Raw genomic sequence first — 27867 nt, forward strand, 5'->3', positions numbered from 1 at the left:
TGCTAATCAAAAAAAAGTAAGGCAGGGGCTGGCCTGGTGGTGTAGTGGTTGAATTCGTGCACTCTGCTTTGGTGGCCCGGGATCCACAGGTTTGGATCCTGGGTGCAAACCTAGCACCACTCGTCAAGCCACGCTGTGGCAGCGTCCCACATAAAATAGAGGAAGATGGGCACAGATGTTAGCTCAGTGACAGTCTTCCTCAAGCAAAAAGAGGAAGATTGGCAATAGATGTTAGCACAGGGCCAATCTTCTTCACCAAAACAAAAGAGGGGGTGCAGCATCTGTTACAGGAAATACTGGACATGGACATGGGTGTTGGGGTGAGGCTACTGCAGAAAAGATGGTGAGGGAGTGAGCAGCCGTGACAGGGTAAAGGTGTCAAGTGGAGGCCCTTTGGCAGGCTGGTTAAGGCCTGGGGTTCTGGAACAAGCCTGCCTGGGTTCAAAGTTATATGGCCTTGGGCAAGTTAATTAGGCCCTGTTTGTTTCAGTTTCCCCATCTATAAAATGGGAATAATAAAGTTTTTACTATGGGAATCTTCATCATTTATTATGGAATTCTTAAGGTGTGCATGAGGATTAAGTGGGTTAATATTTGTGAAGTGTTTAGTGCTTGGCACAAAGTAGGAACCGTATAAGTATTGGCTATCGGCATTATCACTCATTCACGTTTTTATTTATCTATTCACTTGCTGAGACCCCCGCTGGGCCAGGCCCTGGGCTGCCTGGTGGGGACATCGCTGTGCATGACTCCAGCCTGTGCTCAGGGGCTCCCGCACAGCCTGGTGAGGAGTCAGGCCCGCGGCGCCCTCCTCCGCGTGGCAGCTTCCGATCTTAGTGAACAGTGTTTGTCACCTCCTGCTTCTCCAGTGCCGCCTGAGCAGGCACCGTCTCCCCGGGCCTCGTGGCCTCCTTCATGGTGTTTGAATCCGCTCTGGGCCTTGGGGCCTGTGCCTTGGGCTTGTGGGGACCTTAGCAAGTCCCCGGGCCTTAGTTTCCCTGCCTGTCACGGGAGAGGTCAGGCTGCTGCGCTCTGGGGTTCTTCTCAGCGTTCTCTGACCCCCAGACCTCTGAGCCGCATGGTTCACTTGCCTGTGTTTGGGATGGGCCTGAGGTGTCACGTCGTGGGATTTAATTTATAGAAACGTGGACAGTCTTTCTTGGGCTGGCATTCTAGGCAGCCAGCATAGGGGTAGGGGTGAGGGTCAGGGGGTCTTGCCTGAGCTCCAGCCTTCTGCCTCCCTTTGGCTGAGGCCAGTCTCTGCTGGCCTCCCCCACCCCTCCACGGTCATTCAGCCTCAGAGTCTGACCGCAGTCCTCCTGGACTGAAACAATCTGATTCCGGCTGCTCCCCTCCCTGCTCTGCTCTGTCAGCCCCTCCATGCTGGCACCTCTCCCACTGCCATTCTCAATCTGTCAGCCCAGCAAGGTCATAGACCACCCCCTCCTCATGTGACAGCTAACACACTGTCACCTAGCCACTTTCATCCCCATTCCCTCTCAGCTCTTGTACCCCCTCCCCCCCAGCGCTGTCCTCTCTGACACCTGCACCCCCACCTCACACACCAACGGCCTGCCCTCCCCGCGTCCCCCAAGAGTCCGTGTCCACCTGCTGGCTTCCCTCCCACATGTTTGTCCCAGGGCAGAGGGGGTTATTCAGCCCTTCATTCATCCACCGGCCTTTGCTTGGTGCCAGGCCCTGTGCTGAAGCCTGGGGACAAAGAATGGAGCCAGGCCTCATCCCTGCCTGAGGGCTGATGGGAGAGGCTGCTGTGACTCAGATGGATGAAGTACACTCTGTATGAGAGCCACGCACTCATTCATGCATTTGCTCGTTCAGTGAATGCCCCCTGAGTGCCGACTATGAGCCAGGCTCCGTTCTACCATCAGGGCACCAGCTGTGCACAAAACAGAATCCTTACTCTCACAGGGCTAACGTTCTGGTGTGTGTTATCCTAGAAACAGGAGTGACCGAGTGCTGAGTGACATTTAAAAGAACTAACATGTATCTTTCCATAATTATTTTTTAAAAACACAAAAACCTTCACATTTGGACAAGGAGAAGATAGCAATCATCCGTAACCTCATCACTTAGAAGGAACATTAAAGAATTTTTTGGTGTTTGCGTTCCTTGCTGTGTACGTCTGTGTACGTGTGTGCGTGCGCGTGCCTGTGTACTCAAACAGTTGTGCTTCAAGCATCTATGACGTTTGGGTTACTGCTTTTTTTCCCTCAGCATTTCCCATGCCATCAACTCACATTTGTTAATGACACATGAGCGTTCCTCCTGTGAATGCTCCACAGTTGATTGAACCATCCCCTCATTTGGTATTTACATTATTTCCAGTTTGATGCTATTGTAAATAATGCTGAAACGATTAGCTCTGAGGCCATCTGATTGCTTCCTGAGGGCAGAATCCTGGTAGTTGCAGAGGCCCCAAGCTCGGTGGCCGCCCCCCCCCACCCCCCCCACCCCCCCCCCCCACCCCCCGCCTCTCCGCCCTGCACACCTTTCTTGCTCCGGGTGCAGCTTCCTGCCTGTGGGGGGAGAGGAGGATCCCTCCAGGGAAATCTCAATAGGAGTTGTTCCATTTATCTTTTTCTGCATGACTGATCTCTCACTAACTTAGTAGCTCAAAACGACCTTCATCGCCTTATCTCGTCTGGTTTCTGTGGGTCAGGAATGTGGGAAGAGCTCCACTGGGCAGCTCTGGCTTGGGGTCTCTCCTGCAGCTGCCGCCGGCGTGGGGGCTGGAGCAGCTGGGGGCTTGCACCAGGACTGGTGATGCTTTCCCTGGAATCTGGCCACGTCCTGTGCCCTTGCTCTCACTGCTGCCTCTCTAAGCTGGGCCACCTTCGTTTCCCACCTGGATGAATCGTATCAGCTAAACACACGGCACTCTCTGTGGGCCAGGTGTTGTTGTCCCAAGTTCTTTACGTACATGAAGTTGCTCATTTAATCCTCACCACAACCCAAGGAGGCAAGTGCTGTTGTGGTCTCTATTCCAGTCAATCAATGGCAGATGCTGGGTTTGAACCCAGAGCAGCCTTGTTGTTCATCCTGCCCGCTAACTGGTCTCCTTGTGTCCGCTCCAGCCTCTCTGCCCTTCCATTCTCCACCCAGCGACCCAAGGGAGCCTCGTAAAGTATAACTACCTCGTGTCCGTTCCCTGCTGAAACCCTGCTGTCATCTCGTCTTGGTGACAGTAAAATCCTGACTCCTGCCCGAGGCTGCCTGCTGACAGGCCCCGCTGCCCTGCCTGCCAGCCTCGCCTGCCATCTTCCTCCTTCCTCCAGTGAGTCTCGCTGGTTCGCTGAGAGCCTTCCCACTGCAGAATGTGTTTCGTTTGGCCTCAGAGCCGCATCCCCATCCCCTGCCCCTTTCAGGGTTACTCCTGCTTCTTCTTCAGCTCCTAGCTCAGACGCCACTCCCTGGGAAGATTTCTCGGGTTCTCCAGCGGGTCAGCCACCCATCCTGTGCTCTTTGAGCCCCTCACTCAACACCACTCACCCTAAGAGTCACACATACTGCTTATTTGATGTCTGTCTTGCAGACCATTGTGTTGCACCCTTGCAGGGGGCGCCGTTGGCATTGTGGTGTGTGCTGTGGCGCCCTCTAGAGTTGTGCAGTGCGGGGCCCTGCTGTCCTTCCTTCCAGGAAGGAAGTTTTGTGTAACAGCATCCATTGCGTGAAGCTGCCCCCTTCGCCATATGTCCCTGATGGTCGACAGCGTCTGACACCCAAAAGGTGCTCCATAAATATTTGTTGAGTATTGTTAATAATAATAAGAGCTAACGTGTATTACTAGGTGCCGGGCACTACTCTCATTTAATCCTTAAAACGACCCTGTGTGGTAGGCCCCATGTCGTCCTCCCTTTTTAGATGAGGAAACAGGCTGAGGGAGGGGGAGTCACGTGACTGATGTGCCCTAGCAAACAGCGGTTTCAACCAAGGCAGACTGGTTCACTATGATAAAAAAGGGAACGACAGAAAGAGCCCTAAATTCCAGCAGTTTAGAGCCAGTCAGATGAGGAAAAGCCCAGACTCAAGTCATCGCAATAAAGCCTCTCAAATGGCAGTGAGGACGGTGTGGGGAGGGTAGTTTTCTACCACTGGGCGGAGAAAAGGTCCCTGGACAGGGAGTGGATTTACTTTGGGGCCACTCTCCTCCTTGGTTGCCAGGCCTGGCTGCCTGCTCTCCTGACCACAGCCTCCATCTCCCAGGCTCGCTGGACCGCAAGGGAAGCCTGAGGGAAGAGGGTCCCGGCCGGGGCAGGGATGGTGTGCAAGTGGGAGTAGGGGTAGGATTCTCTCCCAGGTGCTGAAGTCATCCCAGAGCTTTCAGTTCTTGCCTCCTTGGAGGCCTGTCCTTCATCTTGTGCCTCCCCTGAGAGGAAGGGGAGACAGGAGAGCCCCCATTGCACAGGTGAGGGAATGGAGAGAGCTGGAGAGGTCAAGGGCTTTGTCCAGGTTCCAGAGCCAGGACTAGGATGCAGGTCCCTGGAAGCCCCTCAGCCCCCAGCACTGAGTGTGTGTGTGTGTGTGTGTGTGTGTGTATGTAGCGGGGGTGGCGGCCAAGGATGATGCCTCCCTCTGCCTCAGTCCCACGGTTCCTCCTGGCTCCTTATCCCAGCAGTGTGTCCTTCCAGAGGAAAGGGCCTCCACTGAGGCTGTGTGGACCGGCCCGAAGTGCCTGCCAGTCCCTGATTGTCGGGGAGTTCAGAGCCGCCTTGGTGCCTGTGCTCCCTCCTTTCAGTTCCCTGGGTTTCCCCCCAGACTGTGGGCTTTCTAAGGTCCAGGCCTCGGCTCCCCCATCGGATCAGTTTCACTGCACAGTATTTTCTGAGTTTGTGCTAACTCCTATGCTGGAGCCCAGCCCAGCCCAGAGGTTGGGTCTGGGGGCTTTGGGGAAAGTTGGTACCTGAGTGGGTCTTGAAGGAGCAGTAGGAGCGACCAGGTCCACGTCTCCTTCCTCCCTGAGCCTCGGCCCCTGTGGGTAAGGCTGGGTGGGCTCTGATGACTGACGGGGCCTCCCCACACCCCCCCATCCCTGGTAGTGCTGGTCAGCCCCTGAAGCTTCCAGAGGCTCCAGCCCTGGGTGCCTTCCCAGCCACCCCCTCCTCTGAGGCCCAGCTTCTTTCCCAGTCTCCTTCCTTGCAGGTCTCAGTCTGCTGGGGATTCTGTTTTGGTTGGAAAGAGGAGGCGGAGGTGTTTGCGTGTCTGGCTCTTTCCTCCTTTTTCATTCCTCCTCCCTTCCTCCCCCTTGCCTCTCAAGATGTTTCCTCTGCCAGCCTGGCTCCACTCCAGCCTCTCTCCTCCTTGGCCTGGCCCTGGGGCTTCTGTGGGCTGTGGCTTTCCAGAGTGCGCCCTTAAACCCTTCTGCCCCAGAGGAGGGGTCCCCAGGGCCCTCCTTCAGAGTGGGAGCACATTGCCTCCTCCTTCCTCCGCTGTTTAAAACCCACATCTCCTGGGAGAGGAGGCTGCCAGCCCACTCCAGGGCTGTCTCCTGCTCTGGGTGGGGGGGACTTTGGGCTTATCCCTTTCCCACTCCGGGCCTCAGTTTCCTGGGGAGCCCACGGCCAGCATGGCCCTTGGCACTGAGGTGCATAGCTTGCCTCGTGTTCATTTGGTAACGCTTGTGCGCTGCTTCACCAAGGATCGTTACTCCAGGTGTGGGGCGTGGGAGCTGTTCCCCACAACTTGGCAGTGACCTGGAATGTAGAATTTGTACTACTTCTCTCTCCCGCCCCCCTGCTTTTTCAAATCTCCAGCTGAGGTCCCATCACTCCCTGGGGACCCTCCCCAGCCCCCTTTCTGGCAGAGGTTCACAGGGGAAAGCAGACTCATACCCTGGCCTGACGGAGCTCAGTCTGGGCCTCACATCCTCAGCACTGTGCCTGGAGCAGGGCAGATGTTCACCACGTATTTGTAGAATGGATGGTTGGAGGAGCAACCAGGGAAGCAGAGTGGCATGATGGAGTGGAGAGGATGGACAGGTGCCAAGGGAGCACTTCCCAGAGGAGGTAGAGCTCACCTGGGGTTTTGAAGGATGGGTAAGAGTTGGACAGAGAGGTACAATGCGAAGGGCATTCCAGGCAGAAGGAACAGAAGGAACAGCCAGTGCAAACTCTAAAACAGATGGTGTGTGATCTGGGGCTTAGGGTATGTGTGAGAAAGTGGCCAGAGGGGAGGCTGGAGAGAAGAACCTGGATGTAGGAGGAACTTCCAATCTGGGGGTGGGCACCCTGGCCTGCTGGCATTGGCCCCTCCCATCAGCTGGGTCCCAGGTCTTTGTGCCACAGGCCTGGGCTTGGAGGGTAGGCAGGAGGGGGAGGGGGAGGACCCTGGGGGCTTGCCAGGGCCTGGGACCGTTGAATCCAACCCACGGCTACTGGCTCTGCTCCCCTGTGCTGAGCACGTCGTGGGATTAGACCCCGTCAGGGCCAGCTGGTTGAAGCAGCCTTTGTTGACAACACGTAAAACAGAACCAGGTTCGGTTGTGGTTTCCATAATTTCCTGGCTGTGACCCCGGGCTAATGATTGACTTCTGCTGCAGTTTCCTCTACAACAAAAATAATGGGAGCTACTGCTCAAGACTGTTACAAAAGTTAAACAAAGTAACTTGTGTAAAGTTTTCCTTTTTCCTCCCCTCTTCTCCCCTTCCTGCCCCCCACTCTTCCCCTTCTTAGCAGGGCTGGCCCTTTGGACTGAGGCCTGAGTACGATTTGAAGGACACTGGACATCCTCACCCCTGATAGCTCTCTCCTTCCATGAGGCCCTGGACTCAGAATGGCCCTGCTAAATAAGCCTTCCTTAGGGCGGGGGTTCTCAGTGCCTCAGAGCCCCAGCATCAGCATCTCCTTTAGAAAAGCAAATCCCCAGGCCCACCTCACACCTACCTGATGGGAACTCTGGGGGCGGGGCCACCAGCCTCAAAGCGGATTCTGACCTGTACACAAGTGTGAGAACCACTGCCTTAGCGGACCCATGCCCAAGGGCCTCCGTAGGTGGAGCTTGGCTTTGGCCCTGGAGTCAGATCACGTGGGTGCCCAGGGGTCCAGCTTCAGGAGCGTGGGACCTGTGCTGTCACACAAGGCCCAGAGCTCAGAAGGACCTCTCTATTGGTTTAATGCTGGTCTGTCTTGGTCTTGAAGTCTGAACAAGGGGCCCTGCATTTTCACTTTGCACTGGGCCCAAAAGCTATGTAGCTGGTCCTGGGGGCTGGTCCCAGCCGTGTTCCAGGTTAGCTGGGGATCCTTGGGGAGGTCACTTCCTCTCTCCGAGTCCCACTGTCCTCATCTGTCCAGGGGTGATGCTCCCCACCTCCTAGAGTAACCGTGAGGGTTAAAGTGATGCTGGGTTCAGCAGTTGGCACGGTGCCTGGCCCAGGCAAGTGCAGAGTGCCTTCCTGAGGCCGCGTGCCAGTGCTGGGCACACCTCTGGGGATACTACAGCAGCAAACAGACATCCTTGGCTTAATGGGCCCTCTGGTCTGGAGCAGGAGACAGAGTACAGGAGTGCACAATGCGAGAAGCGCTCTAAGTGCCTAATGGGGGGATCTGACCTGGTTGGGGGTCACTGAAGGTTTTTTGAGGAAGTGCCAAGTGAGCAAGAATCTGAGATGAAGCGGATGTGAACTTGGCGTGGGGGTGGACAGCACTGTCCGGATGGAGGCAGCAGCATTACGAGGTGTTATTTTCATAGTTATTACTAAGATTTCTGGAGGAGAGGTGAGACGGCTGGAGGGAGGGTACCGGCCACAGGGTCCGCAGGCGGGTCAGGAGGCTGCCCGGGGGCCTCATCACCCCGGCTGGGTTCCTTCCCTTCAAATAGGCCCTAAACCGCAATGCCTTAGAATGGGAACAGGCCCTTGCCCGTAGGCCTCCCGGAGCAGTGTAGGCATGTGGCTGTGCTAGCTGGTGCTGCAGACGAGTTATTTACTCCCCGGAAACCTCAGCTTCCTCGTCAGCGAAATGGGCCTCCCCGTCGCCTCTCGGTGGGCTGGGGCGAGGTCTGGGAGAAAGTATGTGCAGGAGCCCCGGCACAGCGCCACCTGCAGGACGTGCTCGGTCCTCGCGGATTCCTCTTTCCCTCCGTCAGGGTGGAAGTCAGGGGGAGCCAGGTTTTGATCAGGAGCGCCTCAAGTCCAGGCCTCCTCGCTTGGGGGAGTCCTTTCTTTCACTGTAAGGAGAATGAGGCTGATAAACCCTTTCCTAGACACAATAAGCTGAGATTAAAGATGAACCAGCTTTGGGGGCCCAGAAGCAGTGGCTTTGGAGATGCTGAGTGCCCAGCTCTCTGGGTGTCCTCCCCCTCCGGGTCCGTTCTGGGGATTAAATTAAGCCCACCAGCTATATCACGGGGAAGAGATGAGCCCCCTGAATGCGGCGTCCCGAGTCCAGGCCCTGCTCTCTCGGCGGTGAGGCTGGCTTTCGTTTGTCGCCGGCTTCACGGCACCAGGTGCTCCCATGAATTCACCAAGAAAGGCACTATTACTGTTCCCATTTCAGAGGTAAGGACCAGAGAGATTCGGTCCTTGCCCACGGTCACCCAGCTAGTGAGTGGCAGACCTCACAGCCTTAACCACTTCCCCAAACTGAGCCCCACAGTGACACACTGTGGGTCCCGGGCAAGTCCTGTCCTTCTCCTGGCCTCACTGTCACCATGTGTGCCCTAAGGAGTGGAACTGAAAGTTCTCTGAGGCCCCCTCGGCTCCAGTGTCCTGGGGTCTGTGTTTCTGGAGGGTCTGTCCCCCCAGGGAGTTCTGCCACCACACCCTGTCCCACAGCCAGGCTGCTGTTGCCTTTACTGCGTACAAGATGACCAGCTTACTCGGGGCCTCTCAGCTCCAACCTCCCAGGCCTCTGGCCCTCTGGGGCTGACCCCTGGCCCTGCTCCCTCTCCCTTACCCACAGGGAGGAGCAGGAAGGCCAGGACCCTTGGTCCATCCACCGTGAATGCGTGTGGCCCCGGGCTGGGGAAGCTGAGCCCTGTGGGAGATCACACAGCGGGGAAAGAGTTTGGTGGCTCTGGGGAACTGACCAAGGTCAGTGTGGCTGGAGGGTATGGGGGACAGGAGAGTGTGCTGGGAGGGGAGGGTGGAGGTGTGGGCAGGGGCCAGATCCTGAAGGGCTTGTGACAGCAGTTAAGGGGTTTGAGGCAGAGGAGGGAGGCATCTAGAATAGCTGAGAAGATGCCAGTGACCGCGCAGCGTCAGACTCGCTTGTGCAGGAGCCGTTCATGGCTGTGGTGCTTCTTGTCATGAACACCCAGACTGCACCTCTCACTGGCCGTGAGAGCTTGGGCCAGTCACTTTCCCCTGGACCTCATTTTCCTCACCAGTAGTGCACGAAGAAGGATAAGGAGCCCTCCTCCCAGGGATTTTGTCGGCATCGAAGAGAGAGAATGGGGCATTTCATCTAATCTCGGATAACCCTGCAAACACTTGCCCCACCCCCCCACCCGAAGCGCAGCTGTATAGCCAGGGCCCTCCTCTATGTCACGGGCCTCCTCGCTCCATCTGGGGCAGGGTGGGACTCAGTCACAGGCTCCCAAAGGCCCCAGCCATAATTCATCCCCTTGTAGGCAGAGCTTTACCTTCTCCCGATCCCTTCTCTGTCCTCCCCTCGTCCCTGCAGCTGGAGACCCCTGCCTCCTCCTCAGATGCTCCCCCAGCCTTGAAGCCCTGGCCGAGGAGCTCCCAGCCTTAAGAGCCCAGTACTGGGAATCTTAAGAGATTCCCAGTAAGCCAGCCTGGTGTGGAGGGGAGCCTGCAGGACCTGAGGATGTCATGTCCCTTCTCAGAGCCTCAGTTTCCTCATCTGCAAAATGGGAATGGAAATGCCTACTTTATTAGCCTCCTCTTGCTCCTGTGACAAGTTACCACACATTTAGTGGCCTGAAACAACGCACATTTATTCACTTACAGTTCTGGAGGCCGGAAGTCCTAAAATAGGTTGGCAAGGCTGTGTTCCTTCTGGAGGCTGTAGGGGAGAAGCCATCCTTTTCCTTTTCTAGCTTGTGGAATCTGCCTGCATCCCATGGCTCCTGGCCCCATCCTCCATTTTAAAGCCAGGAGTGTAGCCTTTTCCAATCTCTCTCTCAATGCTTCTGTCATCACCACCTTGCCCTTTCTCTCTCTGACCCTCCTGGCTCCCTCTTATAAGGACCTTTGTGATTACACTGGATCCACCCAGATAAATCATGATAATCTCCCCACCTCCAGATCCTTAACTAAATCACCTCCATGAAGTCTCTTTTACCCTGTAGGGTCACATATTCATTTCCAAGCATTAGGATGCGGGCGTCTTAGGGGGCCAGTATTCAGCCTACCATACATACCTTGCAGGGCAGTTGTGAGGGTTCAGTGAGACAAGAAATGTGAAAGATGCGAACGGTGCCTGGGACCTGGCAGTCAGCCCCGGATATGCTTCCTTTCCCTCCTCTCTCTGAGCCTCTGTCTCCCCATCTGTTAAAAGAGGGCCCCTCCAGCTCCAGCGGGCAGATCTCACCTTATTTAGAACATGTAGTATGGACAGGCAGACTGTGCCCTTAGCCCAGCCTGGGATCTCTAGGCAGCAGCAGAATTGAGCCCTGCCCCCAGGACGCCCTGAGGAAAAGCCCCCCTCTCCTGCTCCCTCTCTGGGGCAAGCCTCCTCTCCATTCCTGGCCTGAGGCACATTTCCCATCATTCCCAGGGTTGGCTGATGGGAAAGGCTGAGCTCACAGCTCCCCGGGGAGGGCGAGGGGTGGAGGGAGGAGAGGGAGAGGCTGGCGGCAGCTGCTCCGAGACAGAGCGAGAGCGAAGGGGAGAGGAGAGGCCAGGAGAGGAGATTTATAGGGGAGAGGTCGAAGTTATCGGTGCTCAGGACCAGTGGGGTCGGGGGGCAGGGCCTTCAAGCTGGGCCTTAGAGAATGGCCAGCTCTTCCTCAACCTCCTGGGCCCAGCCCTGGCCACACTGCTCTGTCCCTCTGCCAGCACCCCTTCTGAGATGCCCCGGGGTCTGGAGGAGTGTGTTTGTCTGTTGGGGATGGAAGGAGGGTGTCACAGACCAGCAGGGGCTGGAAATGAGGGATTGCTGCCTGACAGCAGTACCCCCGCCCTTCATGAGAAGAGGTCCATCTCGGCCAGCATGCACACCTCACCCCTTTCCTCTGCCCAGAAATCAGTCATCATTTGCCCTTGGGCTCATCATCTGCCTTCCTTGGACCTCACTTTTCTTATTTGCATGTGCGTGTGTGTTTAGGGGGAGGGAGGAGTCAGGAAATAACAGCATTATGGGATTTGAGAGAATCAAATGAGATAGTGATTTTGAAATGTACACTCTGCTGTATAAGGATGGGTAATTCCATGCATACGCGCGTCACTTTAATGTTCTCTCTTGGGCACCTTGAGGACCTGGCGAACTCTTAACTGTCCTTCAGTCCCACCTCAGATGGTACCTGCTCTCTGTACCTTCCTCAGCAGTCCCCTGTCTGTCCAGGGAGGAATCAAGCCACTCTTTCCCCAGAATTGCTGTCACCCTCTTTATGACCCTCTCTCCTGGGGTCTTTTGCAGGATAGTTATTGGGTTGTGCAGCTGTCTCCCCTACCGTGTGTGGGCAGTGCGTTCACCACAGGCCCCTCTGCTTCCCAAGGCCACTGTAGTTGTGACGTAACAGAGACAGTATGGTGAAGGCGTTGGGGGCTGGCCTCCTGGGCTCTGGCCTGGGCAAGGCCCCCATGTGGCGGTCCAGCCCTAAGAATTGAGCAGGCCTCCAGGATTGGCTCAATCAGACTCACAGAAACCCAACTAATAGCAGGTGGCCAAGTCATCCATGGGCAAGGGCCCTTTACTTTCCACCATGTGAATGCTCCTGCCTGCTGCCCAGGACCTCCTGTTGATAATCAGGATGCCGAGGGGGCCTTGTTGGTCAGTCGTGAGGTTTCCTGGTGAGGGGGAAACCTGGCCCAATGCAGGGAGAGCATGTCTCAGGAGAGGCTGTCTAGGCCTTAAGGACTGTGTTCCACAGGCCAATTCAGTGTACTCCAAGTGCCCCCAGGAGACCCATGTCCCAGTCCCTAGGGCCAACTAGACACACACGGAGTGCCAGATAAATGTTGGAAGATGTGGATGGTGGTCAAAAGCTCCCCCACCTCCTGGTTATGTTTTCTTCTGTGTGATTATTTAAATCTCTTTCTGGGCCAGCCCGGTGGCGCAGCGGTGAAATTCGCACGTTTCACTTCTCGGCAGCCTGGGGTTCGCTGGTTCGGATCCCGGTGCGGACATGGCACCGCTTGGCAAAAGCCGTGCTGTTGCAGGCGTCCCACATATAAAGTCGAGGAAGATGGGCATGGATGTTAGCTCAGGGCCAGTCTTCCTCAGCAGAAAGAGGAGGATTGGCAGTAGTTAGCTCAGGGCTAATCTTCCTACAAAAAAAATAAAATTAAAAATTAAAAAAATCTTTTTCCCTGCTAGCATTTAAGCCCCACAAAGGGAGGGCCCTGGAGAGCCTCGTTCATCTTGGCACTTCTGGTGCCTCTCAGTGCCCTAATCCTACCATATATGGCACTTGGGTTATGCGCCAGGCTTGGCAGACATCTTTTCCACGTCCATCACCGTGTGTGTGGCCTCCCTGGGGTTCAGAGAAAGATGGCCTGAGCATCTAGGTTGGGGCAGGTGGAGCTGGTTCTGAAGTTGTCACTCCAGACAGGTTGGTGGCTAAGGAAGGGGCCAGCACTGTTCCTCCTGGCAGGCTTCTTCCCTTGCCCACTCCCCTCCCCCAGGACAGAGGAAGGGAACTGGTGTGAGGAGCAGGTGGAGGGTGTGGGGTGGGTGTGGGCGTGTTTATTACCGAGTCCCAGGGTGTGGTTTGGAGATGCCCCAGCAGGCTGCTCCCTCTCACTGCCTCACTGAGGACAGCTGCTCCATGCTGGCTTCGCTCTGTCCACCTCATCTGCAAGCCTGTGTTCTTGGAAGTAATGGAAATGCATTTCTTAAAGATGCTTGATAATTCAGCCTTGTCCTAATAACAGCCCTGTCTCTGCTCAGCACTCTGGCCTCCCAGGAACTCCTCAGACCCATTATCTCCTCTCAGCTGCCCAGGCCCCTAGGAGGTAACGTGACCCCCACTGAGAGCCTGTGAACCAGCTGGAGCCACGCTGGACAGGGACCTGCCCCAGGACACCTGGCGAATCTATTGTTATGGCAGTGGTGGTGGTGGGTAGTATCTTCACCGCCTATAGAGTTCCTTTTTTAAATATTTTATATTTCCTTTTTCTTCCCAAAGCCCCCCGGCACACAGTTGTATATTCTTAGTTATGGGTCCCTCTAGTTGTGGCATGTGGGACGCTGCCTCCACATGGCTTGATGAGCGGTGCCATGTCCGCGCCCAGGATCCGAACCGGCGAAACCCTGGGCCGCCCGAGCAGAGCGTGCGAACTTAACCAGCCGGCCACAGGGTTGACCCCGCCTATAGAGCTCTAATGAGGGGCCGCGTTTAACACTCCAGACAGCCACGGCCTGCCTCATCCCAAGCCCGCGGCTCCTTTCTCATGCACCTTCTCTGTGCCCAACACAGTCCCTGCCCTGGACCAGCTCCCATCCTGGGGGGCAGACACCCCCAAACACCTGGCAGGGGTGCAAACACCAAGGGGCCCTCAGCCTGGAGGTGCAGTGAAGTCCCCTCAAGGAAATAATGCCCCCCAAGTTGTTCTCAAGATTCAGCATGATAAATATGTAAAGTACCTAGAACAGGACAAATAAATGACAAATCTTGAAATAATTGTTATTGTGGGGTTTTTTTGGTTTTCTAAATTTTAATAAAACTGTTCAGTTAACAGTTTCAGAAGAAGCATAACTATTTTTTGAGATGACGGATAAACACGTTTCATATTTGTAAGACTTCTTTCTGATCGAGCCTCTGACATCCTAACTATACCACAGGCTGTCCCATAATGAATGTCTTTGGTTTGGAACACACTTAGGATAAATTGTATGTTTCAAAAGTATCTGATTCTTTCAAAATTTAGGGTCATGGTTATTATAGTTTTAACTTCTTAATTTCTCAAGCAGATGGTTTGAGCTGTTTACGTTTCTTATTTTCTGCTCTGTGACTTTGTGCACGTTACCTAACCTCTCTGTGTCTAAGTTTCCTCATATGTAGAGTGGGGATAATAAGAGTAACTACCGTATAGGGTTCTTGTGAGGATTAAATGAGTTAATATAGTGTTTAGTATAGGGCCTGGCTTGTATTACACACTTAAGAAGCATCAGTTTACCGCTAATTATTATTATTATTTCTTAATGAGAAAATTCACCCAGATTAAGTTACCAAATCCAGTCAGGTTGCTTTTCAGCGAACACGCATTCGGCTAACATTTACTGGGTGCTGGCCCTGGGCTTGTCTGGGCCTTGGTCTTGGGACTCAGCTGCTTCCTCGCTCTGCCCAGTGCCCTGGGCTCCCACTCAGTTTCTGCCTCTTGCTCCGTCCCCCAGGGCCCCGGGTGAGGCTGAGCTCGTAAAATGTGTCGCAAAGCACTTTGTGGATCGATGCTAACTAATAGCAGCTCCCTGGAGCTGGTGCACATAGAGGAGAGGATGGGGGGGGGCGGGGTTGGCTTGGGCCAGGCTCAGCGACGGCAGTGGGGAAGGCCAGTGGTGTCCTCAAGGAGGGCCCCGCAAAGGGCCCTGCTGTTTCTCCTCCCTGCTGCCGCCTCCTGCCACGTAAGCAGAGTTTGGAGATGTGGCAGAGTGGGGGTCCACGTGGCTATAGGGGGAAGAGGTTTGCCCAGTTGGGGGCAGAGCCGGGAGCAGAGACGCATGCAGCCCACACATCTGTCACATCAGGCCAGAGCTGAGTGTGCCGCCTGTCTTGGGCATCCTCTTGTCAGGGATCTCCCAGTTGCCCCTTCCTGGCTGGGGCAGATGGCCACTGGGTATCTTAAGTGTGGCAGGGCATCTTCAGTTCAGTTGACAGCATGAATGGGAAGTGGGCCTGGGACCCTGTGCAAGGGACAATTGATCTAGACTCCCCCCAGTTCTGCCCTCTGGGGAGGCCCTTCTCTGTGTCTTAGACTGAGCTGAAGTCTGTTCTGGGGACTGGTGTCGGGGCAGCAGATGGAGAACATGACCTCTGGGAGCTCCTAGTCTGATGGAGGAGGCATGGTCCTGTCCTCCAGGAGAAAGACTCCTGTCTGATGGGGGGAACATGGCTCCTGTTCCCTGGGACTCCCTATCTGATGGAGGGGACATAGCCTTCTTGTCCTCTGGCAGCTCCTTGTCTGAGGAAGGAGGCATGACCTTTGTCCTGCAGGAGCCTCCCATGATGGAGGAGTCACAGTCATTTTCCTCAGGGAAATCCTTATCTGCTGGAAGAGATCTGCTGTCTGCCCTCAGGACGGCCCCCTGTCTGATGGGGGAGGCTCACCTTGTCCTCTCACTCGAAAAGCCCCATTTGATGGCGTCTGCCTTGGCCTCCTTCCTCCCTGCCTCTTGCTACCTGCCTGATTCAGGGGGAGCCCAGGTCTACAGGCAATAGCCACAGAAACCTGGGCAGAGGAATGGGCTTGGCCACTGTGGGGCAGGGAGGAGGGGAAGCAGCGGGACTATAGGGGGACCCCGAAGTGTGTAAGGGTGACATGGAAGGCTTCCCAGTGGAGGTGCCTTTGTGGGGCACTCGGCGGGACAGGAGCCGCCTGGCTGTGATGGGTATCCACTGGGGATAAGGGTGGAGGCCGGAAAGGGAAGGGAAGGGAAACTTGAGGGGTCACTCCAGGGAGCCCCTGTCTCCATGCAGGTGTCGGGCAAGACCCTTCTAAGTTCTTCTGTCTGATCTAAGAATCAAATTGATGCAAGACAGAGTAAGAGGGGAAAATCAAATTTAATTTCATGTGTATGGGAACCCCAAAGATGTGAGGTTCCCTGACAGTCAGGCAGTTGAGGTTTATATGCCATCCCGAGCTAAGCAGAAGTGGGCACGGGTCTGGGATTTCAAAGGGAAGGAGGGCAGTTCACAGGAAGATTGGAGAGAGTAAATGTTTGGTAAACAATGGGAATGTCCAGAAATAGCAGGACAGAGTCTTTCCTCAAACAGGCCTGGCTGAGTCCCCCAGTCTACCACCCCTGGCTCATATTCTCTGTAGACACCTCTGGTGATAGCGCTTCTTCCTAAACGGCTTTTATCTGAATGCTTTCAGGCAGTTGAGGGAGAGGTAAAAACCAAAACTTCCCGGTGCCAAAGAGACATTTTTGGGTGGCAGATTTTGCTCCTCTGTCCAGGCCAGCCTACTGGGCTGCAAAGGGCCACAGGAGACCCTCAGCCTCCGCCTGTCTGTGCACAGGTCGAATGTTGCCAGCCCAGAGACATCCGCTCTCCAAGGCCTGAGCAGCCCAGAGGAGGAGAGGAAACAGGACACGTATCAGGAACGCCTTTTCCTTTTCTTTGTAACTAACCCCTCACTTGGGGCTGGGGAGAGCCAAGCCTACAGGGCCTGCCCTGGGCTGGCAGCTGCTCTGGGTCTCACACGGCTTCCCTCCACCCCACGCAGCCCCCTGCCACAGCTGCTGCTCCTGCGCCGGTCCCTTAACTTCACCGAAACTCAGGGCTGTCATCTGTAAAATGGGGTAAGACTTCCTATCTGCCTTAGAAGGAAGTTTGTTTTTTCCTCTCTTTCTAGGATTTACAGAATTTATTCCTTCATCCATGGGATGGGCTCTGAGCACTTCCTGTGTGCCAACCTCTGGGTGGGCAAGGACAGAGAGCATAGGCCAGGAACAGGTGTGGGCAGACAGGAAGTCTGTTTGGGACTTGTCTGAGGAGTCTGGGGACATCGAGTAGAGACGTCCCAGGGCTGGTAGGTGTGAGGTCAGAGAGAGTCTGGCTGGAGATGGGGGTTTGGACTTTCCAGCATCTGGCTGCAGCCAAGTGGCCAGGCAGGTGGAGTCACCCAGGGAGCTGCTTGTCATGGGCTCTGGGAAGGGTGGAGGCCAGACCCTGGAGGCTACGGCCAGCAGAGAGCTGCGCACAGAGGAGGGATGGGGGACCACTTGGCCAGGGCCACAGTGGCCAAGAGGAATGGGCACTGAGATGGGGTCACTGGATGGTGCTCCTGGAGGGTGTCAAGACCTTCACCTTAACAGGCTGGGTGTGGGGTGTGTGGGAAAGGGGGGGCCGCAGAGGATGGGGAGGGAGAAAGGTAAAGGTGCTGACATCTGAGAATGTGGTCAGCCAGGCTGGTATTCTTTTACTGTTCTCATTATTGAAGTTAGTCCTCTGCAGGCTAGAGGGTGCTTTCCTGTGTGTTTATGTGCTGTGTGTATGGTGTGTGTGTGGGGTTGTATGTGAGCTGTGTGTTGGGGGGTGTGATGCAGGTGTGTATGTGGGGTGTGCTTATATCTGTGTGTATGGTGTGTATAAGTGTGTGTGTGTGGTGTACATGTGGTGTGACGTGTGAAGCATATATGGTATGTGTGTGGTGTAGATGTATGTGGCAAGTGTGCACAATGTGTGTGTGCTGTGTGTGGTATGTGGTGTGTTTCTGTGTGTGGTCTCTGTAGGTATGTGTGAGTGGTGTGTGTGCGTGTGCATATGTGTATCGTGGGTATGGTGTGCATGGTGCATAGAGTTTGTGGCCACATTCAGATCCTTGTTCCATACTGCATACCGTCGGCTGGTGCTAGCCATCTGCCTGGGCTGGAAACTTGGAAGCATCCACCAGCCTCGTGAACTTCCCTTCTCTACTTCGGGTTACACCCAATGGAGCACTGGTAACAAGTGGCTGCCCCGAGAATAAGGGAGTGGGGTTGTCGCATTTGCTAATTTCTGTCGTGTAAATTCTCCAGCCACGGGTTTCACACTACTGACGTGATGTCATTGAACACGGAGTTGGGAAGAGATGCACAGTAGGATGCCATCATATAGCATTCCCACCTTCCACATCTAGGAGACAAAAATACCCTCAAGAGCATTATAGTGAAATTTAGTGAGACAATACTAAGTGATTGTTTTTGAGTATATATTCCCTTTGTTCTTAATATAATTTATTTAAATATCAGTTTATGTCAGGATTTCTCACCATCAGCACTGTGAACATTTGGGCTCAAGAGTCTTTACTGGGGGCGGGGTGGGGAGGGGCTGACCTGTCATTATGCAGGTGGCATGCCTGACCTTTACCCTCTAGACGCCAGTAGCATCCCTCGCTTAAGTTGTGACCACCCAAAATGTCCCCAGATGTTGCCAGTGTCCCCTGGGGCATAAAGTCACCCCCAGTAGACAGCCATTGGCAATGGCTGTGTTTAACAACCAGCTCACAAAATTCCTACAGATGTGACAGTCGGCTCTCATAAGCCTGTATGAGCTAGCGCCAGCACGTCATGGGCACCGCCTCTGGCTGCATATAAGGAATGGCTTCTTCTCCCCAAAATTCTTTCTCAGGAAAGTGCTGCCTTAGGCCCTAGGTTTCAGTGCAGACAGAGCCCCTGACCACAGAGGGCTCTCAGCCCCTGACTGACGCCCAGAGTGGTTGACACCGAGTTGGAGATGTGCCACCAAACTGATCTGTTCTGATGTTTCATGAAATATGAGATGGGGAAAAAAGTAATGTTTCTGAATTAATATCTCATTTTAATCTAATATGTTATTCCATTTCCCTAAATGTTTGTATGTTCAAATTGGCAAAAACAAACAAACAAAACCACCCCAAACAAATAAAACTTTAAATAAAGGCTTCCTGCTGGGACAGTCATGGACTGCTGTGTGTCTGGGGCCGCCCTGTGTGTAACAGGCTCCTGCTGAGGCCGCACACGCCCTGTCTCATCCTGGTGGCCAGGCTGCCCGCCTCTGATTCACCAGCACTTGGCCCGGGCCCTGTTTTTCCCCGGTTTGAGCTAAGAGTTTGGCTCTCGTTTATTCATTCATTGAAAATGTGTATTAAACACCAACTGTGTACCCAGGAAAATGAATGAGGGAAGGAAGACGTGGTTCCTGCTCTCTGGTTTGTCAGGTGTCAGTTTCATGGCCGTGAGTAGAGATGTGCAGGCCCTGTGTGGACACGCTGGACACATCGTACGTCGTCTCATTCTGCCCTCCAGCTGTGCTTGGGGTGGGGGGCGTTGTTTATTCATGGAACATCTGTCTCCTGCTCCAGAGTGTAGGTGTCCTGGGAACAGGCACAGGGGCCTGTTTCTCCTGGAAGTAAGAACAGTGCCAGGCCCAGAGATTGCAGACATAAAGGCAAGAAAAGAAAGGAGAGAAGTAGGAAAGATGGATGGAGAGGGGAAAGAAGGGAAGGAAGGAGGGAGGAGGAGGCAGAGAACCCCCACCGGAGATCAGAGGGTCGGGGCACTTTAAGCTGAAGCAGTCAGGGAGGGCTTCTAGGAGGAAGTGACACTGGAAAGGATGGGAAGGATTGCAGTTGGGAGAACTGATGGAAAGACTAGTACAGAAGGAGGGAATAGCCGGGCATGTCCCTGGAGATTTCTGGAATGTGAGGGTGTAAACTGGGAAGAGAATATCATAAACTGTTATTTTCCATCCAAGACTGGGAAGGAGATAGACAACTAAAAAATCCTCCGTGTCTCCAGCTAGGGTAACATAACCATCTCATCCCACCCCAAAGGCCTTCTCACCTGAGGGACATTTGGCAAGATCTCTCCCTGGGCACTGAGGGGAGGGCAGAGTGTTGGCCAGGGGAATGATGGTAATAAAAATAATAATTATAGTACCAACGGTGTCAGCTCCCCTTTATCATTCCCTGCTGGGTGCCAAGGCTTTATGTATACCTTTCCCTAGGGGGTAGATATCACGCCCATTTTCCAGAGCGGGGAGAGTATGGCTCAGAGAGGATATGAAACCCGCCCGAGGTCACACAGGACTCTTGTTTTCAGCGTGTGCACTGCTTCCTCTGCTGGCACCCTTCCCTTCCCGCCTCCTGACCCCCGGGAAGGCTGGGGAGTGTTCAGCTGTGGTCTGTGGGCTCTTTGGAAGCCAGCTGCCAGCCTGCTGGGTGAAATTTTTATTTCATTTTAAAATCAAAATTATTTGATTTTCAGATCTCCAGTTTCATGGGTTACCAGAAAATGGGCCATGCGCCTTTAAGAAACTCTCCCCTCTGTCCATGGCCACCTGGTGTCTCCCCTTCTTCCTCACTCTGTGTGTCCCGTCTTGTCCACCCCCTCCCGTCCCCCGCCTCGGAAATCTTCACAAACATGGATGCTGGCCAGAAAAGTGAACACGTGAACTCCTGGCAGGAGGCTGGAGGAATTGCTGGCTGCCTAGAAACCAGACCCCTCATCCACCACCCCGGCCCCTCAGGCCTGCTGGACGCCACCCCGTGCCCAGCGAGCCTTGCGGAGGCCCAAGGGAGCCACGCCGGGTCTTGAGCAGGGATGCGACAGGGGCACCAGAAGCCTGGGGCTCTCCTCCCCGGCCGACGCTGGGCACACGAGCGTGTGTCTCTGGGCCTGTGTTTCCCGGCCCTGGGCAAGACTCTTCTCTCCCCTGGCCTGTGATTTCTCCCTCTGGAAGTAAAGCAAGCTGCACTGTGACCCCTCAGGCTCCCCAGATCTGTGAAACAGGGGTGGCGCTTCCTGTCTTCTTGCCTCCTCCATGCTCCCGAGCTGACCTGAGAGGCAGGTGCGCTGATGCTGGGTAAACAGGCAGGCGGCATCTGACACAGGCAGCACTGTGCAGTTCTGGCAGCGCAGACAAGCCTGGACACAAATAACTCTGCTACCCGGCAGTGTGACAAGGGCCCTAGAAACCTCTTTGCTGCCACCGCCACCTGCTCCTCACGCCTCCCTGCTCCCTGATGGCTGTTCTCACGCCCAGGAAAGTGGGTCAGAATGTAGGGCGGCTGTGCCGAGAGTGACTGCCCCCTTGTCTGGTCCCCACCCTGCCCAGCTGAGCCATGACTGCTGTCAGGGCAGGGGTGGGGGAAAATTACAAGGTTACGGGCATCTCTGTGTCCAAAATACAGCCCTGGCCGGTCATTCTCCTTCCCTCTAAGAGTGCATGGCTCCCATTGTCTTCTGGATCCAGTCTGACTTCCCCAGCCTGGGCTCCAAGACCCTTCAGACCCGGCCCAGGTCTTCACGTGGAGGTGCTCGGTGACTGTTGGGGCAGTGAGCGGACCCTTCTCTGGTGCCTCCGTTCCCTGGTGCTCCTCCCAGGCACTCGGGACACACTCCAGCCACCCCAGGCTGCCCACTATTTCCCAAGCACCCAGTGGACTCAGTCGCCTTCTCCAGGCCTCCATCTACAGTGCTGTCACCTTTTCTGTGTCTCAGTGTGTTCTTCAAGATCCCCTATCGCTACCTCTTCCCTTGAAGCCTTTCCTGACTCCCCAGACGGAACCACACAATCCCACCTATAAGGTAGAATTGTGAGTAGTTAGAAGTGTGATCTCTGGAGCCACACTGCCTGGGCTCCAGACTCTAGCTCTGCCCCTTGCTAGCTGTGTGACCTTGGGCAAATTACTTAGACTCTCTGTGCTTCGGTATCCTCATCCGTAAAGTGGGGGTGATAGTAGTACCTCTGTTTATGTTGTCGGAGGAGCAAATGAGTTGATATTTATGACACACTTAGAGCAGTGACTGGCACCTGGTTCCTCTCCTGGATGAGTTTTCTGATGTGACTGAGATAGACATCTGAAGAACTTCCCACCTTCACTGTATTCACAGCATTTTTTTGTAATGTGAATTTTCTGATGCACACGAAGTAATGGTTACCAGCGCTCTCTCAGTTCACTGGTAGTGACTCCGCTGTCATGGATACTGTCTCTGGCATGAGTTTTCTGTTGTTGGGTATGACGTGTTTTGTCTAAATGATTTCCCATAGGTGGTCCATTTGTGGAGTTTCTCTCCTGTATGAGTTTTCTGATACTGGCTTTGTGACTTTGGGTAAGTTATTCAGGGTCTCTGAGTCTCAGGTTCCTCCTCTGAAGAATGGGAATATTTAGATGGAATAGAATGTGTGTGAAGCGCTGGGCACCTGGCTCGAAGGGAGAGCTCAATGCACGGCGGCCGTTGTGCTGGGTGGGTTTCTCTAACGCAGCTGTACCACAGTCTTTGGTCAGCAGGGACCATGAGTTCATCTTAGCGCCCCCAGAGCCTGGCGGTGGTGGGGCTGAGACTGTATAGTGGGTGAGGGAAGGATGAATGGGAGGGTTGTTGGTCAGAGCTGAGCTTTGGATGTATCAGTTGTCTTCCTGGCTCGACCTGATGGTGCCTGGGACCCTGTCCCTCTGAAGTATTTTCCAGCCCATTGCCCATGGATCCTGACAGCCAAAGAGAAGTCTGTCTGGAAGAAGTCCCTGGAGTCCACTCTCCCAGAGAAAGGGATCGTCACCACCATGTTTTTAAACTTCATCCATCCTCACTCTTGACTAATTGTCTCTCAGGGCGTCATTCAACCACATTCCACCTGTATTTATTTATTGAGCACCTGCTATGGCCCAGGCACCAGGCTTTGCCCAGGGATCCGGTGTCCAGAACACAAACAACATCTCCACTCTCATTTAAGTTACATAAGTGAAGCAGAGGTTGAGTAAACAGGCGATCACAAAGTGCGCTAAATGCTGTGACTGGGGACACGCTGGGTGTGGGAGTTGGAGGGCATCTAATCCAGACTTAGGGGGAGTCAGGGAGGGCTCCCTGGAGGAGGAGATAGCTGAGCAGAAGACGCAGCACAGCAGCTCTAGCAGCTGACACGGCAGGCCTGGGGAGGGATCTGGGGAATCTCAGAGCCGTGGGCTCCGGATTGTAAATCGCACACCCAGAGACTCTAATGTCAAAGGATCCAGAGTCATAGGGTCTATATTTTCTATGCTTCACTTACAATATTTTTTCCAGACCCTCTTTTCCTATGTCTTGTTAGGGAAGCCCTGACATCTTTATAAAGTAATTTGTGCTCATTGTACAAAGTGGAAAGATAAGAGCTCTAAAGAAGTGAGTGGGTGGGTGGATGGAGTCTCCCTCAACCCCTGTTAACATTTGGGCGCACTTCATTCCTTCATTTTTTTCGGTTTGTTTTTAGTTTATTTTTAAAAATTGAGATATAATTTACATACCATAATGTTCACAGTTTTAGTGTAAAATTCAGTGGTTTTTAGCCTATTCACACGGTTGTATAACCATCACCACTACCTAATTCCAGAATGTTTTCATCACCCAAAAAAGAACCCCCTACCCATCATCAATCACTTCCTATTTCCACCTCCCACCAGGCCCCGATGACCACTGAGTGACTTTCTGTCTCTATGGATTTGCCTGTTCTGGACGTTTCACATAAATGGAATCAAACAACGTATGGTCTTTTGTGTCTGGCTTCTTTGACTTCGCATAATGTTTTCAAGGTTCATCCATGTCGTAGCATGAGTCAGTACTTCATCCCTTTTTACAGCTGAATGATATTCCATTGTGTGTATATGCCACATTTGAAAAAACATTCGTCAGTTGATGGACATTTGGTTTTTTTCACTTTTTATGACTGTTATGAGTAATGCTGCCATAGACAGTTCTGTAAAGTTTTTGTGTGGATGTCGTTTTCAGTTCTCTATATACACCTGGGAATGGAATTGCTGGGTCATACGTGAACTCTGTGTTTTGGAGGAACTGTCAAACTGTTTCCCAGAGTGCACTGCTTTCCATTCCCACGGGCAGTCTGTGAGAGTTCCTGTTTCTCCACATCCTCGGCAACACTTGTCATTGGTTTTTTTGATTATAGCCATCCCAGTGGGTATGAAGTATTTCATTGTGGCTTTATTTTGCATTTCCCCAGTGACTAATGATGGTGAACATTTTTTCTTATGCTTATTGGCCACTTGTATATCTTCCTTGGAGAAATGTCTATTCAAATCCATTGCCCATTTTTAATTGAATTATTTACCTGTTTATTGTTGAATCATAATAGAGTCTTTATATATCCTGGATACTAGACCCTTATCAGATACAGGATTTGAAAATATTTTCTGCATTCCATGGGTTGTTTTTTTCAGTTTCTTTATAGAGACCTTTGAAGCTCCAAAGTTTTTAATTTTGATGAAGTCTAATCTACTTTTTTCTTTAGTTGCTTCTGCTTTTGGTGTCATATCTAAGAAACCATTGCCTTATCCAAGGTCATGTCAATTTATACTTAGATTTTCTTCTAAGAGTTTTATAGTTGTAGCTCTTACATTTAGATCTTTCATCCATTTTGAGGTAATTTTTGTGTATGGTGTGAGGTAGGGTGTCCAGCTTCATTCTTTTGCATGTGGGTATGCAGTTATCCAAGCATCATTTGTTGAAAAGACAGTTTTATCCCCATTGACTTGTCTTGGCTCCCTTGTCAAAAAATCAATTGACCATAAATATATTAGCTTATTTCTGGACTCTCACTTCTGTTCCATTGGTCTATATGTCTGTCTTTATGCCAGTATCACATGCCAGTCTTATTACTGTTTCTTTGTAGTAAGTTTTGAATTCAGAAAGTCTGAGTCCTCCAACTTTGTTCTATTTTTTTTAAAGATTGTTTTGGCTATTCTGGGTCCTTTGTGTTTCCATATGAATTATGGCCTCAGCCTGTCAATTTCTGCAAAAATTCAGGTGGGATTTTGATGGGAATTTCATTCAATCTGTAGATCAATTTGAGGAGCATTGCCATCTTAACCTTAAGTCTTCTCATTCTTTCTTTTGAGTATATATTGAGTAAAGTTGAGTCCATGCCAAATATACCTTTTTTCCTTTTTCATTTTTTTTTCCCTTGGTGAGGAAGATTGGCCCTGAGCTAATATCTATTGCCAATCTTCCTCTTTTTGCTTGAGGAAGATTGTCCCTGAGCTAACATCCATGCCAGTCTTCCTCTATTTTGTATGTGGGATGCTGCCACAGCATGGCTTGATGAAAGATGTGTAGGTCCATGCCTGGGACCCAAACCCACAAACCCTGGGCTCCACCAAAGTGGAGCACACGAACTTAACCACTATGCCACTGGGCTGGCCCCCTCAAATATACTTTTTTGATTCCTGAGTTATTCTGCTTAATATTCTATCATAGGTATTTCCCTGTGTTATAAAAGATACAAGCATAATTTCAATGCTATGTAATATTCCATTGTTTGGATGTACTATACAGAATTAGAAACTCTTGGTTGTTGGGTAATCTGTCTTGGAAGGTACTTTGTTCTGGGTCCCTCATGGTGCAGACCTCTCTCTACAGGCACAGATGGACACTGGGAGGACTGACTGGTGGCTCACAGAAGAGCAGCAAAATATTAACATCACAGTTGACCAACAGGTAGCCCATGCTGCAGGTGGGAGGGCTCACTGGAGAAGCCAACATTCTGGTTCATAGAGAGCTGACTTGCCTGCCCACCTGGCAGCACCCCACTGATGGAATGGAATCAGAAAACAGGATCCAACATGCTGCATAGACACTGATACAGCATGTTTGTTTCAGGCATGTTTCTCTAGAATGGTGGGTTTTAAAGACTTAAAAGTTTGCAGCTTCTCACTCATTTTACATTGTAACTCACTTCATCTGAAATGAAAGTTTCACTAAGTAATTCTTAACTGTATCAGGCAGGAGAAGCTGGTCTGCTACAGGAAGTAACAACTCCCAGATCTTGGTGGCTCACGGGCTTTCTTTCTCTCTCACGCTCCGTGGCTGTCATCTAGCAGGAGAGCCCTGGGATTTAGGTCGGTGGAGGCTTCCCCATCCAGATCTTTGCTGGTGTCAGTGGCAGAGAAAAGAGGGTGTGGAGGGCAGAAGAATGGCCCCCCAAAGACGTCTACATCCTAATCCTTGGAAACTTTGAATATGTTGTATTACATGGCAAAAGGGAGTTACAGTTGCAGATGGAATCAAAGTTGCTAATCCGTTGATCTTACAGTAGGGAGCTGAATATCCGTAGGGCTCCTTAACAGTGGAAGAGAGAGGCAGAAGAGGAGGTCGGAGTGATGCAATGTGATAAGAACTCAACCTGCTGTTGCTGGCTTTGAAGACAGAGGGAGAGGCCGTGAGACACGGAATGTGGGTGGCCTCTAGAAGCTGGAAAAGGCATGGAAACAGATTTGCCCCAGAGCCTCCAGACAGGAGTGTAGCCCTTCCAGCACCTTGATTTTAACCTGGTGAGGTGCATTTTGAACTTCTGAACTATGAAACTGCAAGATAATAAGTTTATGCTGCTTTAAGCCACTAAGTTTATGATCCTTTGTTATAGCCTCCATAGAAAACTAACACAAAGGGCATAGGGAAATCATGGACCAGCCCTTAAATGCCTCTGCCTGGAAGTGACATGTGGCACTCTACTCATATTTTATTGGCCAGAGCAAGCCACATGGGTGTGTCTAACTTCATAGGACTGGAGAAATTTGATCCACCCTTACGTCGAGCCCTAGAGGGGAATGGAGTATTGGTAAATATAGTAATATTTACTGTACCCTTGCTATCTGCACCTCATGCTTTTATCTTCTATTCTATTGCACTTAAAACAACAACCAAGTGCCAGTGGCAATTCTTGAAGTTGACTTCATTATCAGCTAATGGGTTGTGACCCCTGGTTTGAAAAACACTGCTCTACAGACCCTCTCATGCCTCATGAACCCCATGACACACGCTAGGCGCAGCTGATTGGCCCAGGTGTGGGACACCTGACTAAAGCTGACCAATCAAATTCCTCTCCTGGGATTTGGAATTGGGCCATTCAGCCAGTTAACAGTGGGGAGCTGAGCGGGAGGCAGAGTAGAAACAAGGTCGGAGTGAGAGCCACATGCAAGCCAAAATGATGGAGCAGCAGAAAAGCCCTGAGTAAGCAGAAGAAGTTGGTCCTCAGATACCATGGAGCAGCCGCACAGAGAGCAGTGCAGCCGGGAAGATGCTTGGCCCCAGAGGGAGAAGTGGCGAGAGAGAGCAACCACCTGAGAGGCTGATGGCTTCCCCGTTCCTGGCTCCAGCCCCCATGCGTCCTGCCTGCGCGTCCTTCCCGTGAGATTTTTGCCTCCTTGTCGTACCCACTCCTCCTTTTCTTGAGCTAACCCCGGTTGGTTTCTGTTCCTTGTCTCTGTTGAGCCGTAATCAGCTGGAACACCACCGGTCTTTCCCTTATGGGACCCACCTTGGTCTCTGAGGATCAGGCTGGTGGGCATAGATGGGACTCTGGGGTGAACCAAACCCAGCCATCCCACAATCTGGACGTTGGCTTTGACCACAGTCTTGCGTGTTTGTGCTTGCTCTTCCTAGTGGACAGGCAGAAGCCGTCTGTGCGGTGCTGCACGTGTAGGGGGCCCCGTGAACTGGAAGCACCCCCCGCCCCCCATGGCCTTTTTTATGACAGTGTTGAGGTCAGGAAGCCAGTAGAGTTTCTTTAGGGAGGGCTTGGCTGTGCGACAGAGTGGGAAGGACGTGGGCTCTGGAGTCAGGCAGCCACAGTTTGCTTCTCCGAGTCTCAATTTCCTCATCTCTGGAATGGGGCTTCGAAGGATCAGCAGTGTTCTGGGAAAAACACTTAGAGACATGACTAGGGCGGAACATGCTCTCAGTACAGGGCAGCTGCTGTTGTTGTGGGAGGAAACCATCAGTGTCCCAGCTTCCTGAGGAGGTAGCCTGGGGGCTGGCCGAGTTAGCGACAGGACACTCCCCACTGCTGGCCACGCTTCCTGCCCCATCACCCTCCTCTCCTTCTCACCCCTTACTCGCCGTTTCATTTCTTCCTCTTCCCCTCCCCTCTCTTGTCCTCATTTCCCCTCTTTTCTGTTATTCCAGATGTTGATAAAAACACCTGCTTTGGGAAAGCAGCAGGATCTGATATAAAGCACTCGGCCTCTAGAGGCAGGCAGAGATAATTGGATCTGAATCCTGACTTAGCCTCTGCTTGCTGTGTGTTCCTGGGCAAATTATTACATCTCTCTGAAGC

General features: G+C 52.7%; 1 protein-coding gene across 12 annotated transcripts in view; it reads left to right on the plus strand.

Moving 5' to 3' along the window:
* The window catches only part of ARRB1 (arrestin beta 1), a 76318-nt gene that overhangs the window by 19136 nt on the left and 29315 nt on the right, over window positions 1–27867 (plus strand). The window contains exon 1 of one of the 12 annotated variants that reach the window (XM_070273289.1): window positions 16166–16604. The exons of 5 other annotated variants lie outside the window; for them this stretch is intronic. In XM_070273289.1, the coding sequence (XP_070129390.1) occupies window positions 16600–16604 (5 nt within the window). In that variant the 5' untranslated portion in view covers window positions 16166–16599. Of the gene's footprint in view, window positions 1–16165; window positions 16605–26036; window positions 26940–27867 lie in introns of those variants that run through there. 6 more of the 12 variants (XM_070273292.1, XM_014741798.3, XM_005612035.4 and 3 more) reach the window with 6 other exon arrangements.

The sequence above is a fragment of the Equus caballus genome, chromosome 7, assembly GCF_041296265.1.
Source record: "Equus caballus isolate H_3958 breed thoroughbred chromosome 7, TB-T2T, whole genome shotgun sequence".
NCBI lineage: Eukaryota > Metazoa > Chordata > Mammalia > Perissodactyla > Equidae > Equus > Equus caballus.